The following is a 14,212-nucleotide window of genomic DNA, read 5'->3' on the forward strand; positions in this document are numbered from 1 at the left end:
CTCTCGGTCAGCACGGCCGTGCCGAGCGCTGTGGTCCCACACACCCGGGGGAGGCCAGCTTGAGCAGGGCTGATGCGCCACGAGCCAAGGGTGCGCGTGAACACGCCGGGTTGCCACGTGCTGCTGGGCCAGCGGCCTCACTCGCCCACCAGGGTCATCTTGAGCGGGCGATCTGCGCAGTTCTGGCAAACCCCACAGACTTTAAGCGGGTGCCCGAGGGTGGCAGTCGCAGGGCCCCGGGGGCCGTGTCCCCTGTGCTGTGCAGAGGGCCGGCGCCAGGAGGGGCCTGCGGACAGGTTCCATGCGGCACATCTGTGCAGCAACATCACCCCGTGCGGAGGATCCCGTCCGATGCCCCCCGACGCACAGCCGGCCAGGGGCATGGCCCCCAGGCAAACCCCGGTGCCCTGCTCGACACCCCAAGGGTCTTCCTTGGAGCTCCTCTCCATTTTGGTGGGGGTCCCCCATCAGTACACGACCACCAAGTGGCGCGCAGCACACCGGAACCGCCCTTTCCGTTTTTCCAGCATGTGGCATCCAGCCTTCCCTGCTCCAGATGTGCGACCCATCATCCCCAGCTAGCAAAGCCACTTGAAGACATGAAATAATCAAGTCAAGCTGTAACAACCCAGATTCAGGCTGGACATCGGGAAAAGCTTCCTCGTTGTCAGAGCAACACAGCAGTGGGACCAACTGCACGAGTCACACACTGGAGACATTCAAGGGGAGACTGGGCAGCCCTGGGTGGGATGGTGCGACTTGGTGTCCTGCAACCATCGGGCGGGGGGGACCCCCTGGCCCCTTCCAGCTCTGCTCTTCTAGGATTCTATGACCCTGGTCAGGGCGCTTGCTCGGTGGCCCTCGATGGGCAGCAGGGCCTATTGTCCCTCCAGGCTCCTGCAGACTGGCCGGTGATCTGCCGCCCGCCAGCAGGTGCTCATCCCGCCTCCATCACAGGCAGCTGTTGCTGAAGGGCGTGCGAATCCAGCCCTCCCCAAGGCGGTGCCCCCGGTGGGTCCGACAGCAACCTCTGCAATTCCCAGCCAGCAGGACCGCCAGCTACCCCATGGAGTGCGCAGGTTGCGCAGCTGCCTGGAAGCGAGCAGCGGCACAGCGAGCGATGACGTCGGCCTCGGAAGGGCAGTTCCGCAGGACAGAAGGTTGCCACCCGACAGCCTCCATCCTCCCTCCGTGAGGCAGACCAGCAGAGTTAATGCTACCGGCCGCTCTTCCCTGCACCTCTATGTAACCTGCTGCCTTTTCTTTCGGCAGCTTCGGCAACCCTCAGAGATGTGTCCTTCCATTGCACTGGGTTCCTGATCATACCGTAACTTAGAAATGTCGCCAGGTGCGTTTAACTTCCACTGGGAAGTGCGGCTGGCTGAACCATAAAGAAATATCTCATCCCCAGACTTCTCTTGCCCATTTTAGCAGGAACTAATGAACGAAAAAGAAAGGGAATACCGAAGATCCAAAAAGGGTTTATTTTATTTAAAAATGTACAGTTTTACTTCCTATATTTATGAAAAAAACCTTACTAACATTGCAATAATGCTTAGTACCACTGCAAACTGTAAAAAAAATTATATATTAAAAAACAATTTACATTTTACAATTTTCTACACGCATGCACAAGGTTTACAACTCTGTCTTAAAAATAAAGAACAAAACCAAAACAAAAATATTTTCCTAGATTCAGTGTGTGTGTTTTTTGAGGGTGGGGAAACAAGGTCTCTATTCTACACTTTTTGTTCAAATGAGTTTTGTGTCAGTGAAGCTAAATTCTCTTGAAAAATCACACTTGTGATAAAAGCCAACTGAGTTGTATTTGTGATAATGTGGAACGGCAGTGAGGTCACATTCGGAAGGCCAGAGCTGGACCCGTGTGGACGGACCAAGGGAAGGCGCAGACTAGCAGCAGGGCAGGGCCAGAGCACGAAGGGCGGATCGAGTGCCGGCTGGGTTCTTCCCAGGGAGACGCCGCGGAGGGCGCTCCACGGCGCTGCCCGCGTTCCCCGCAGGACGGCCCCAGCGGCTGTGGAAGGCCACGTGGCCACGCAGCCGTGAGGAGCGCGTGCTGGGGTGGCCCAAGAGGCCCTCGCAGTGCACGCGGCTCCACGGCCGCCCAAAGGTCAGGGCAGGCCTCCCTCCCTGGGGCTCACGGGCAGCGGCGCCTCGCTGCAGCGCCATCTCCACGCGACCGAGCGGCCCTCACAGGCCTCAGGCATCGTGTCCGCCAGGGCCGATGGGGGGGGGGGGACTCGTGTCTGAGCAGCTGAGAGAAAAAGAGCAGTCCTGGGGTGGAAGATGAGAAAGGAGGCAATGGCGGCGGGGGGGGTGCTGCCATAAAATTGGGCAGCTTCACTGGGGCCAGCCAGGGGAATGCTTCCCACCCTTTCCACAGGTGTCTCAGGGCTGTGTCAATGGGGGGGGGGGGTCCTCTGGCACAGCTGGCTTCGGCCACGGGCAAGACGGCCCCCCATTGCGCTGCTTGCTTGCCCGCCCCAGTGGGTGCTGCTTGCCGCCCCAGGAGGCGTTACGGCAGGGACCGCGCTGCAGAGGCTCCCCGCTGTCCGCCCAGGCGAGCCCGCCGGTCGCAGCTGCACTTTCGCCGCCCCTTTCAGTTTCGAGTGACGGCCTCCGGCCTCTCAAGGTGCCCCTCGCCACACGTCCCGCATGAAATCACGCCGGGGAATTTTAAAAGTGCTTCACTGTCACTAGGTCAGGCCCCGAGTATTAAAAATAAATTTTAAACAATCAAATGTAAAGTGTAAAACAGAATCGTGAAAGTCACAGTGGTGCAACCCGGCATCCTTGCTCCAACGCCTAAAGCAGAACCGATCCCAGGAGAAGGCCCCGTCCGTCCCGAAGCAGCTCCAGCACCCGCCCGCCAGCTCGAGAGTGACCCAAGCATTCCCCTGTTTTGTTGTTTAAGGTAGCATTTAAACACAATTAGATAACGTGAAATTGCAGCACGGCCGCAGAAAGAACCCCGGCAGGAACATGCCCAGGGTACTCCAGGAGCAGTGGCAGAGGAGGGAAAACCCACTCATGGGGCACTGAAGGGCCAACAAGACTTGCACCTCCGTCAGTCGGGGAAGCCGGCCGATCAGCGCCGGCGCCTCCCAAGGGCCCTGGGTGCTGGTGGAACTCACAGAGACTCGAGGCTCCTTCCCAGTCGAGGGGAGGGCGGCCAGTGCGGCTGACCACGGGCGGGCAGCAGGCTTTCTTCTTTCCAGAGCTGTTCAAGAGGGACAGCTTCCCACAACAAGGGAAGGCCTTCAGTTACCCGACTCTTACACAGGACCAAATTCTCCAAGCCCATCTCGGGTTTTAAAAAAAACCCGAGATGGCAAAGCTCTGAGACAAGCCAGGAGAGAGAGGAAGGGAATTCCAGAGCTCTGTCGCTGGTGGCTGTTTCTGGGGGGGCTCCAAGGGCCTCCACCAATGCCCCCCACTCCCACTGAGAAGGCAGTTCCCCTGCAAAGGCCCCACGAAAACGAGCGGGCGTGCCGTCCGTCTTGGGCAGCTCCCACTCATTTCCAAGGGGGCTTGCAGAAAAGACATCCCGGCAAAGCCGGGCTCCAGAAAGGGGCCGTTTCCTATTTCACACCAAAGTCTTCTAGAACGCTACAGCATTCAAGTCAATGCAAGGCTCAAACCACAGCGAAGTCAAGGAGCAACTATTTACAACACACGGGATTTCTTAAAAAGTACAGGAATTGGTATCTTAAAAGTCACCATTTTAAAAATTTACCAAAAAAACTTCCCACGTGTATCTTTGTGTGTGTTTACAAAGGTGAGCTGGACAAAGACACCAGAAAAAATTGGAACAGGATGTTTGTGTACCGGACTTGCTAAAACGGGAGGCCCCGCTGGCTTAGTTCTGCATGTGCTACATACGCAGGGATGGAAAGTTTTTAAAACATAGCAGCCACCGCCTACCACCAATAGGCATTCCTCTTTCGTAATGCTCCACAAAGTCTTGTGCAAGTTGTGTCGGAGCTCAGAGATGGAGAGAGACCAACAGCATCGGGATGGCGTGTCAAAGGCCAGAACTGTGAGGTTAGCTGGTTTGCAGGTGGTTGTTTTTTCTTTTTCCAAAAAGGACATTCAGAAAGGTCCCTCAACCCCAACTGTGTTTGGAGATGCTGGTGAAGACAGTGAACGGAACTAGCCCTTAGGATTTGGCACCAAAACTTTCAACTGGATCCCTGGGGTGGGGAGGACAGCAGATACCCCACCCCGCCCTCTGCAAACCTCCTGAGCGCCTGGAGGGTGTAACAGAACTGGGACTGGACTGCATGGAAACTGGGAGGCACAGGAAAGGAAGCCCCCCCTCGTCAGATGGCACTGTGAAGAACTTGCGAGCGGAACGGAGCGGGCCAAGCGGCCAACGCTGACCTCTGAAGACACACAGACAGAAACGAGAGCGCCAGGCAGGCCCTCGCCGGGCTTGGCAGCCTCGCCCAACCCCGGAGAGGCGGATTTCGTGCGCCAGGCCGCTCCGCCGCACAGGCGGCCGTTCCCTCGCAGTGAAGCCCTCCCCTCTGCGCCACCTCACACGGAGGTCTCTGACTGAAGCCGCATCACAAACTTGTGCGACTTGGGGTCCACAAACTCCTCCGAGAGCTTGAAGAAGGGGATCTTCTTGGTGCTCACGACCAGACTGAAGTCGTGGCGCTTCAGGACAAAGACCACCCCGTCCTTCAAGCCGTTGGTCACGGGCTCCTCGCTGACCAACGTCCACTGCTTGGCCAGCCAGCGGTCCTTGTGATACTGGATGGTGGGCCCGGCGGTCAGGTAGCGCTCGAGGAAGGCCTGTGAAAGGAGAGGCGGCCTCAGGGGGACACCAGCGCGGGGTGGTGGAGCGCCAGGCCACACCGCGCGTGCCGCCGCCGTCGGGAAAGCTTTTCGCCTTGGCCACCGCACGGAGACCCAGCGGGTCACCCTCCGGCTGAGCAGCGGGCGACCCGAGTGGAGGAGGCCCTCTCCACCAAGCGCAGAGCCGAAAGGCAGGATCTGCTGCCCCAGGGCGGCATGATGGCTGCCAACCGGGACGGCTGGAAGGGGGGCTGGAGGAACTGCAGAGGGGGAGAGGCTGCCCGCGGCCGCCAGACCTGCAGCCAAAATATTTCCGGCAAGAGCAGCGTTAAGCGGCTGGGAAATGCGACCGCAAGGGGGCTGCCGCGGCCACTTCCCAGGCAGCCGCTTGGTTGCCGGGTGGCCTTTGTGCCTGGCTCATGAGCTTCTGCCTGGCCGTCAGGACGCCAGACTCTCCTTGGCCCAGTCCTTCAGGCCTCAAAGCTCGCCCCCAAATCTAGGAAGCTCCGCTGCGCCGGGGGGGGGGGGCAAAGGGGCACGTGTGAGCCCTGCCCCCCAGGCCCCCGCCCAGCCCTGCCCCCACCTTGGGCGTCATGTCGTGGGTGATGCAGAACTCCAGGTGCTGCAGGATGCTCTCCATCGTGTGGTACGGCTGCTGCTTGGTGGTGCGCAGGTACTTCTGCATGGCCCGCGCCATGGAGGCGAAGATGGCCTGGGCGGCTTCTCGCGGGTCCATGATCTCCCGCGGGTTTTTCTGGTCCTCCTCCTGGAGCCGCTTGATGTGCGTGAAGGCCTCCTCCACGGCCACCACCAGCCTGCCGGGACGAGAGGAGCCACGGGGCTGAGCAGGGGATGCCCACGGCCGCCGCAGGGCTGGGCGGAGGGAGCAGGCCAGAGAGCGGTGGCGCTGGCCGTGGAGCAGCTGTCGGCCCGGCGGGGACAGCCATGCTGCGCGTCTGGCAGCGTGTCGTCCCCCAGAGTCTGCTGGGCAGCTTCTGCGTGGGGCCGGGCACAGCTGGGGCTTCGTGTGGCCAGGGGGAGGCAGAGGCCAGAAGGAAGGGGGCGGCCTGGGAAATCCAAGGCACTGAGGGGTGCCTGAGGGGGTGATCCAGGGCCGGCCAGCCCTCTGGCTCGAAGGCTGTTCTACTTGAGCTCACCCCCTACCCCAGGTCTGGACCTATCTGGCTGGGACAAGGAGCCCACCCCACAAGGTGTCCTGGGCTGCCCCATGTCAGGTGGGAGATGCCCACCTCAGGCTAAAGGCGAACCCACGTCACGGGGGAGCCCCCGTCGGGGAGGCTCGCCTGCAACTGGAACGTGGCCTTGCCGCAACCGCCCCTGGTCTCGGGCTACTGGCAGCGCCACTCGGCACACGGGAGCGCCACGGCGCACGGAGGCGACAGGCCTGCCCTCTGAGGATCCGGCGACGCACGCTTCCGCGCAGTGGGACACGCTGCCCCCGCCCCCGCAGGCCCTCGCCCGCCTCCCCAGGGGACCTACCTGGCCCTCCGCTTGCGCACCCGGCGCTCGTGCTCGGCCTCCTCGTAGTAATACTCATTGTGGCTGTTGTCCCGCCTCCGGGCAGCTGCGGCGATCACAGCGCGGGACTGGCTGGTGGAGTTGTTGGTTGTGTTCTCTGGGGGGGGGGGAGCGTGTGGCAGCAGGGGGGTTACCGGAGCCTTCCGGGTGGAGCCACACAGAGCACCACGGCCCCCGTTGTGCCGCAGCCAACCCGGCCCACAAGCCCTTCAGTGACTCCGCAGCCAGCAGTGGCGGCCTGTGGCCCCCCAGGGGTGGAGCACGGAGCCCACCCCCGGGAGCAAAAGAGGCGCTGCCACGCCTGCCGCTCGCCGCCTCTCCTCTGCGCACAGGAGAGCGGGACACCCAGGGAGGCGCTGGGCAGGCGGCAGGAGGGCCAGCCAGAGGGAGGGACGGGTGGGCACCTCTTTCCCTGCTCGCACATCCTCTGACCGCCTGCTCCGTGCGGCTGAAGGAGAACGCCCTTGCTTGCGGTCGGCTCCTTGCCTTACGCACTTGCTTGAGGGGTGGGTGACAGAGGCAATTCCGAGCAGCTCTGCTCCGCCCCCTCACCTGGCTTGGCCTGATCACTCTCAACCCACACAGTCGCTGCAGCAAAGAGAGCACGGGAGCGGCGGGGAAGCCCTGGGAAGCTCGCAGAGCTGCCCTTCCGCACAGCGGATCCGTCCCTGGGATCTCCGCTGGCAGGAAGCAGAGAGACACTGGCCCCTGGAGATCCCCGGTGAGCCACTTCTGGCCTTCCAAACGCTTGGCCAACACCTCCCTCGGCCCTGGCCGGTACTGAGGGATTATGGGAGCTGGAGGCCAACACACTGGGAGGGCCAGAAGCGGCCCGGCAGTGGGCAGAGCGCGCCTGGCTGGCTGGAGCACCGCCCTCGGCATCAGCGGGTGCTTCCCCGCACACAGCAAGGACACAAGCAAGCTCACCTTCGCCGAGCGAGTACACCTTGAACCCGGACATCTTCTTGGACAGGACCGACTTTGGCAGGCTGAGGAGGGCAGGGTTGTAGACTGGGAAGTCGTGGTAATAGTTCTCCAGGATCCACACCGCAACACGCTGGATGCTGCAGGGAGAGGCGGAAGAGAGGCGGCTCGGAGGTATTTGGAGACGAGAGGGGCATTTGATCCTGGACTCTGCTCAGGTTTGGGTTTCTGGTTCCACGGCAAGGACAGCAACACCTGATTCATTCATTTATTCTAAATAGTTTGTGTACTACCTGTCAATAAATACTTCCAAAGCTGTTCCCATTTTTTCAAAGACCAAGAACAGCCACAAGAGCAACAGAAGCGTAGAGTCGGAAGGGGCCGGCGGGCCACCAGGCCCAAGCCGCTGCTCGGGCATCCCTCTCGGTGGCTGCCCGGCTGCCTCCCGCGGGGCCCCGGCTTCCCCCGGGCAGGTGCCCCTTCCGCTGGCTGACTGCGCGAGCAGCCAGGAGTCCCAGTGTTCGGACGGGACCTGACTCCGGCTTTCCGGAACCTCCGTGTCCTGCGCTACGGGATGGTTGTGAAGAGACCCCGGCCCTCCTCTTTGTGACAGCCTTTCAGGTACTCGTGGAGAACCTCTGGAGTATCCGCTCTCTCCTCAGTCTTCCCTTCCCCAGGCTGAGCCTGCCCAGTTCTCGCCATCTCTCCTCACAGGGCTCTGCCTGCAGTCCCCGGATCGCCCTTGCTGCCCTCCTGCGAATGCTTCCCAGCCTCTCTGGGCCTTTCTTAAACGCGATTCCCAGAACTGGAAGATCTCACAGCATGAAAGGATCCGCCTGGAAGGATGGAGACTCCCAGGAGGCCCTGGCAGGGAGCTGGAGACGCCTGGCGCCAGCCCCGCCGCCAGTGGCAATGCTGCCCGGGAGGCCCTCGCCCGCTCCGCAGGGCGCTGGCCGCAAGGAGCCTGTCCCAGGCAGAGGAGGGCTGGCGGCCCCTGCAGGCGGAGAGTCCCTCTGGCAGAGCAGGCGCTGTCCGGGCCCCCAGACCGCAAAGGGGCCACGGCCACGGAGGTGGCTCGAGGGGCTTGGCAAAGGGGGAGGCAGGCGGCGCCCAGACACCACCCGCACCTCCTCCAAAGCACTCACTTGCAGCACCGCCGGGAACCGGTTTTGCAGCAATCCCAGCTGCCAGGAGGCCTGCTGGAAAAACCACGTGGGGGACCAGGCAGCTGGGTGGGGGGTGAGGAAGCCGCTGATCCCCCGGGCCTCCCCTGGGCCACTCGCGGCAATCCAGAGCCCGAGCCCTGGGGGCACCCCCGGCACTCGCGGGCCGCTCTTGGCAGGGAGCTCTGGGCGGCGGGCGAGCAGCGCTCTCTGGCGTGGCTGGTCCAATGGCAGCTGCTGCCGCACCAAGGATGCGGGCCGTGTGAAAAGCAGCCCCAGCCGCTGCTCTGCCCCACTTCCTTGGGGCCGCTGCAGAGGGCTCGGGGAAGGCCGCTGGGGGAGCCACCGGGCCCCCTGGAACGTCTGCAGGCCTCCCCAGGGCACTGCTTGCTCCGGAAGACCAGCCGCCCCCCCGAGCGCCTCAAGAGGCAGCCCCGGACGCTCGGAGGGGCAGGTGCTGCCAGACCCGCCCCAACGCTACGCGCCGACCACACCGCCAGTCCGGAGCTGAGCGAGGGCAGGTGCCTGGGAGGCGGAGGCGGGCGCTCCTTTGGGCTCCCACGGTGCCACCCACACCGGGAGCCCGAGGGAAGCCGTGCCAGCGGCCCTGGCGCAGAGGGCCAGGGCCAGCCCAGCAGCGGCGCATCATGGCCCCCCTCGGGTGCTCCCCGAGGCCGCCTCAGTCCCAGCAGGGCCTGGCGCGCCCCCTGCAGGCAGCGCCCCCGGACCCCAGCCCGCGAGGAGCAGTGCGCGGCCCCCGCCCCGCCGGCCCCGCTCACCTGAGGTGGCCAACGTTGTAGAAGCGGCTGGCCCCGTCGGTGGAGCGCACCACCTTGAGGGTGAAGTGGGGCTGCAGCTGCCGCAGTTCGAGCAGCACCACGGCCAGGTAGTGGACGAAGAGCAGGGCGTCCACCAGGGAGACGGCGTACTGCACGATGCCCTGGTAGTTGGTGTCGCGCGAGTCCAGGATGCGGACGCCGTAGAAGAGCCAGTAGGAGACCACCAGGAGGAAGAGCAGCACCATGAGGAGGGCCCGGAAGACGAAGATGCGGGGCAGGAAGGCCTTGGGCCGGCGGAAGAAGAGGGCCCAGCTGCCCAGCAGCAGAATGAGCAGCTTGAAGGCCACTGAGATGAAGAGCCCCTCACAGGGCGTCCCGCACGGGTCCATCCGCTCCCCCCACAGCAGCTGGGGCAGCAGCATGAAGGCCAGCGGGGTGAGGAAGGAGAGCAGGGCCAGCGCGCCCCCCAGCAGGACGCCCAGGTGCCGGGAGCAGTCCAGGTGGGCGCTCTCCTCCATGTCCTTGGTGATGCGCGTGATGTCATCGTGCGAGAGGCTGTGCTCGGACGTGCCCGTCACCACCGTGGTGGTCTCGCCCCAGTTGTCGTCCTGCGAGAGCGAGCGCAAGGGGGGGCGTCTCAAGGGGGCCGCCGCGGCCCGCTCCCCAGCACGGCACCCCCCCGGGAAGGCCCCTCTCGGCCACAGCCCAGGAGGCCCAGGCAGAGAAGAGGCGGCGCCCCGGGCCTCCGGCTCCGTTGGCAGAGGTGTGACTTGCAGGACCGGACTCTCGCCTGCACACAGAATGCTCCCCCTGCAGGTCCAAAGCCACCAGGCGGGCTTCCCACGCACCAGCAATTCACTCTGCGTGCGGCACAGAGACTGCCCGGCTCCCGGGGAGGATGCAGAGCAAACGGGCACACGCCCCTCCCTCAGAAGGCTCCCCAGGCAGGCCGACCTCCTGGCTCAGGTGTCCGCCAGCACCTCTGCCGGGTCGGGAAAGGCTGCCGCACGCCTGCTTTCCAGGGCCCTTTCTGCTGGCAATGCTGGGTGAGCCCGAGGCTCTCTGCACGCAGCCCTGGTCTGCAGGGCGCCCGGCTGTCCTTCTCGCATTCAGCACGGGTACGATTCCTCCCCACAACTGAGCTCCCCACACGGGTGCCTTGTGCAGAAACCCCACCCGGCCACTCTTCTGACATTAGCCTGCTAGCCACACGCGGCATTTGTGCTTGCTCTTCCCTACAACCGCCCTGCAAGGTAGGCCAAACGCCAGAGGAGGGAGCCCGGTCAGACGGCTTTGCTTTCAGCAGGTTTGCGCCAGGCACAGGAGCCAGACGTGGGCCGTGGACTGGCTGCCCCTTTGGCCACTGGCTCCCAGGAATCGGTCCCTCGTACTGCCAGCTGCTTGGCTCTGGCTGGACTCGTGCGGCTCCTGCCAGACTTGGCGACTTCCTGGAACTGCAGCGGGGGAGCGGTCCTGTGCCGCAGCCGGAGTGGAGTGGTGGAGGAAGGGGATCCGGGCGACTCCACCCCAGTGGGAGAAGACCACCCCACCCCAAAGGGGCGCCGGGGCGGCAAGAGCACACCTCCTGGGATCTTCTTGCTCCTTGTTCCTCCCTCACTGCCCCCCTGTGCTGTTCCCTTCATGGGCAAGCAGGGTCTGCGCCTTGCTTGCCTTCGCTTACACGAGACTTTTGGGGTGCTGCAGACTCTCTGGGTAGCCGTCTTTGTCTGAACGGCAAGAGAACAGAATACCGGTCTCCCCACGAGCAGGAGGACTGGAAAGGCCGACAAGACGGAGCGTGTGCTTGGCAAGCGCCCCCGCCCGGCTCTTGCATGCAGTCCCAGAAATAGGCGTTCGCTCATAAGGCCTGGGGGGTGCGGGGGGGCCCCCGGGGTGACACTCACCCTCTCGTCACCGCGAGTCGACTCGTTGTCCAAGAGGGGCTCTCCAGGCGCCTGGATGGTGACAGACTTGTCCCCTCGGCTCCCGTCTCGGCTCTTGGATCGGTGCCGCTCCCGCCGCTCCCTGCATCGGACGAGCGAGACGCGTGCCGTGACCCGGGGAGCAAAGCGGGGTTCTGTGCAGCCGCGGCAGGCCCGGCCCTGTTTGCGCTCGCCCGCGGCCACCAAGGGCACCGCACCGCTGCCTCCCGCCGCGTCGCGCCCAGGGCTGGCTCCAAGTCAGCCGCTCCAACCCGGGGCCCCACAGCCCCTGCCCGTTGGACGGGCTGGCTCAGGCTGACGAGTGCGGGCAGGGGCATGCGGAGGGCGCAGACCGGCTGGGTCTCGGCAGCGTTCCCGGCTCCTGACGCTCTGCCGGGCGGCCCCGGGGCTCCTGTGCACAAAGCGGGGCTGCCCCGGACAGAGCCCCCCCCCCGCCCAGCTGTGCTTGCAGCCCGCTCCTCCCGTGCCCTCTGGCAGCCCCGGCTGACGGGCGCAGCGGGCAGGCGTGCCCCAGGCCGCCACTCCCAGAGCTCTCAGAGCCCTGTGGGGCAGCGCAGCTGGGCCCGGGGGAGGAAGAGACCCAGCGGCCCTGGACGGGGGGGCAGGGCCCCACTCTGCAGCAGGCAACGGGGGGTGAGGTCAGCGGGCCAAAGCCGCTCACCCTGCCCGGCGGGCCCCCATCCCCTGCTCTGGAAGCCCGTCTCCTGAAGGCTCCATGACTGGCTAGAAGGGCTTGCGGCCTGGACGTGCGGCTGGCTCCACGCCATCGGCCTTCCCCCCGGGGACAGGCAGACCCCAGAGGTCTCCTCTGAATTCGACTTTGGCCCCCAGGCTGAAAGAGGTCTGAAACCCCTGGATGAGGGGGCTGGGGGAAAGGCAGAGCAAAAGGGAAACTGAGACTGGCATTCGGGGAGCCTTCCAGACATTTGGCCGGGGGCCTCAGGACAATCTGCTCCATGGATCGTGCCTTGCTGTGGCGCAGGGGCTTGCGTAGCTCAAGGAAGCTATGAGCCGTGCCGGGCAGGGCCCCCCAGGACGGACAGGCCACAGCAGGGAGCGCTGCCAAAACGTGATCCACTGGAGAAGGAAATGGCGACCCTCTCCGGTACCCTTGCCATGGAAACCCCGTGGACAGTATGAACAGGCTAAGAGAAATGATGCCAGAAGATGAGCCCCTCAGGTCGGAAGGGGTCCAATGTGCTACTGGGGAAGAGCAGAGGGCTAGTACTAGTAGCGCCAGAAAGAATGAAGCGACTGGGTCAAAGCCGAAAGGACACTCAGTTGCTGATGTATCTGGTGGTGAAAGGAAAGTCCGATGCTGCAAAGATTTATACTCCATAGGAACCTGGAATATAAGATCCATGAATCAAGGTAAGCTGGACGTGGTCAGACGTGAGATGACAAGACTGAACATCAACATCTTAGGAATCAGTGAACTAAAATGGACAGGAATGGGTGAATTTAATTCGGGTGACCATCAGGTATACTACTGTGGGCAAGAATTCCTCAGAAGAAATGGAGTAGCCTTCATAGTCAATAAAAGAGTAGGAAAAGCAGTACTGGGATACCATCTCCAAAATTACAGAATGATCTCAGTTCGAATCCAAGGCAAACCTTTCAACATCACAGGAGTCCAAGTCTCTGCCCCAACCACTGGTGCTGAAGAGGCTGAAGTTGACCAGTTCTATGAAGGCCTACAGGAATTCTAGAATTAACCTTCTAGAATTAACACCAAAAAATGATGTCCTTATCATCATGGGGGATTGGAATGCTAAAGTAGGAAGCCAAAAGATAACTGGAATAACAGGCAAGTTTGGCCTTGGAGTACAAAATGAAGCAGGGCAAAGGCTGGCAGAATTTTCTCAAGAGAACGCGATGGTCATAGCAAACACTCTTTTCCAACAACCCAAGAGACGACTCTGCACATGGACATCACCAGACGGTCATCACAGAAATCAGACTGACTATGTGCTCTGCAGCCAAAGATGGAGAAGTGCTCTACAGTCAGTAAAAACGAGACCAGGAGCTGACTGTGGCTCAGATCATGAGCTTCTTGTTGCAAAATTTAGGCTTACATTGAAGAAAGTAGGGAAAAACACTAGGCCAGTCAGGTATGACCTAAATCATGGGTCCTCAAACTAAGGCCTGGGGGCCGGATCCAGCCCATCATGCCCATTTGGACCCGCTGCACCCATGCGCGTGCCCACCACTGCCACCTCGCCCCGCACGCAGGGAGGCAGCAGGAAAAGGATCTCCAAGCAAGCAAGCTGCTGCCTCATGCACCTGCCTTGCCTCGCCACGCACCCCACCCCCACCTCAGTGCACGTGCCAGCGCGCACCACCCCGGCCCCCCCACCGGCCCGTGTGCACTGCCAGCACCACCCTTCCAGCCCGCAGCTAGCGCCGGCACCTCTCAACTGGCCCCCTGCTGAATAGGTTTGAGGACCCCTGACCTAAATCCTGGTGAATATACAGTAGAGGTGACAAATAGATGTAAGGAATTAAGATCTGATAGACAGAGTGCCTGAAGAACTATGGACGGAGGTTCGCAACATTGTACAAGAGGCAGCAACTAAAACCATCCCAAAGAAAAAGAAATGCAAGAAAGCAAAATGGTTGTCTGAGGAAGCTCTACAAATAGCTGAGGAAAGAAGGGAAGCGAAAGGCAAGGGAGAAAGGGAAAGATATACCCAATTGAATGCCAAATTTCAGAGAATATAAGAGATAAGAATGCCTTCTTAAATGAACAATGCAAAGAAACAGAAGAAAACAATAGATTAGGGAGGACCAGAGATCTCTTCAAGAAAACTGGAGATATGAAGGGAATGTTTCATGCAAAGATGGCCATGATAAAGGACTAAAATGGCAAGAACCTAAAAGAGGCAGAAGAGATTAAGAAGAGGTGGCAAGATTACACAGAAGAATTATACATGAAAGACCTTAATGTTCCTGATAACCACAATTGGCTGGTCGCTGACCTCAAGCCAGACATCCTGGAATGTGAAGTCAAATGGGCCTTGGGAAGTCTAAGCAACAACAA

At 61.8% G+C, this 14,212-nt stretch overlaps 1 protein-coding gene across 2 annotated transcripts in view; it reads right to left on the reverse strand.

The window, feature by feature from the left end:
• Positions 1 to 1,461: 1,461 nt before the first annotated feature.
• Positions 1,462 to 14,212, reverse strand: part of VANGL2 (VANGL planar cell polarity protein 2) — a 39,299-nt gene continuing 26,548 nt past the window's right edge. For both annotated transcript variants that reach the window (XM_044449118.1, XM_044449117.1), the window contains exons 4-9: positions 11,134 to 11,254; positions 9,230 to 9,837; positions 7,291 to 7,427; positions 6,325 to 6,460; positions 5,408 to 5,639; positions 1,462 to 4,821 (exon numbers count right to left, since the gene is read on the reverse strand). In XM_044449118.1, the coding sequence (XP_044305053.1) occupies positions 4,561 to 4,821; positions 5,408 to 5,639; positions 6,325 to 6,460; positions 7,291 to 7,427; positions 9,230 to 9,837; positions 11,134 to 11,254 (1,495 nt within the window). In that variant the 3' untranslated portion in view covers positions 1,462 to 4,560. The remainder of the gene's footprint in view (positions 4,822 to 5,407; positions 5,640 to 6,324; positions 6,461 to 7,290; positions 7,428 to 9,229; positions 9,838 to 11,133; positions 11,255 to 14,212) is intronic.

The sequence above is a fragment of the Varanus komodoensis genome, unplaced genomic scaffold (genome assembly GCF_004798865.1).
Source record: "Varanus komodoensis strain SLA01 unplaced genomic scaffold, ASM479886v1 scaffold57, whole genome shotgun sequence".
In the NCBI taxonomy this organism is placed as follows: domain Eukaryota; kingdom Metazoa; phylum Chordata; class Lepidosauria; order Squamata; family Varanidae; genus Varanus; species Varanus komodoensis.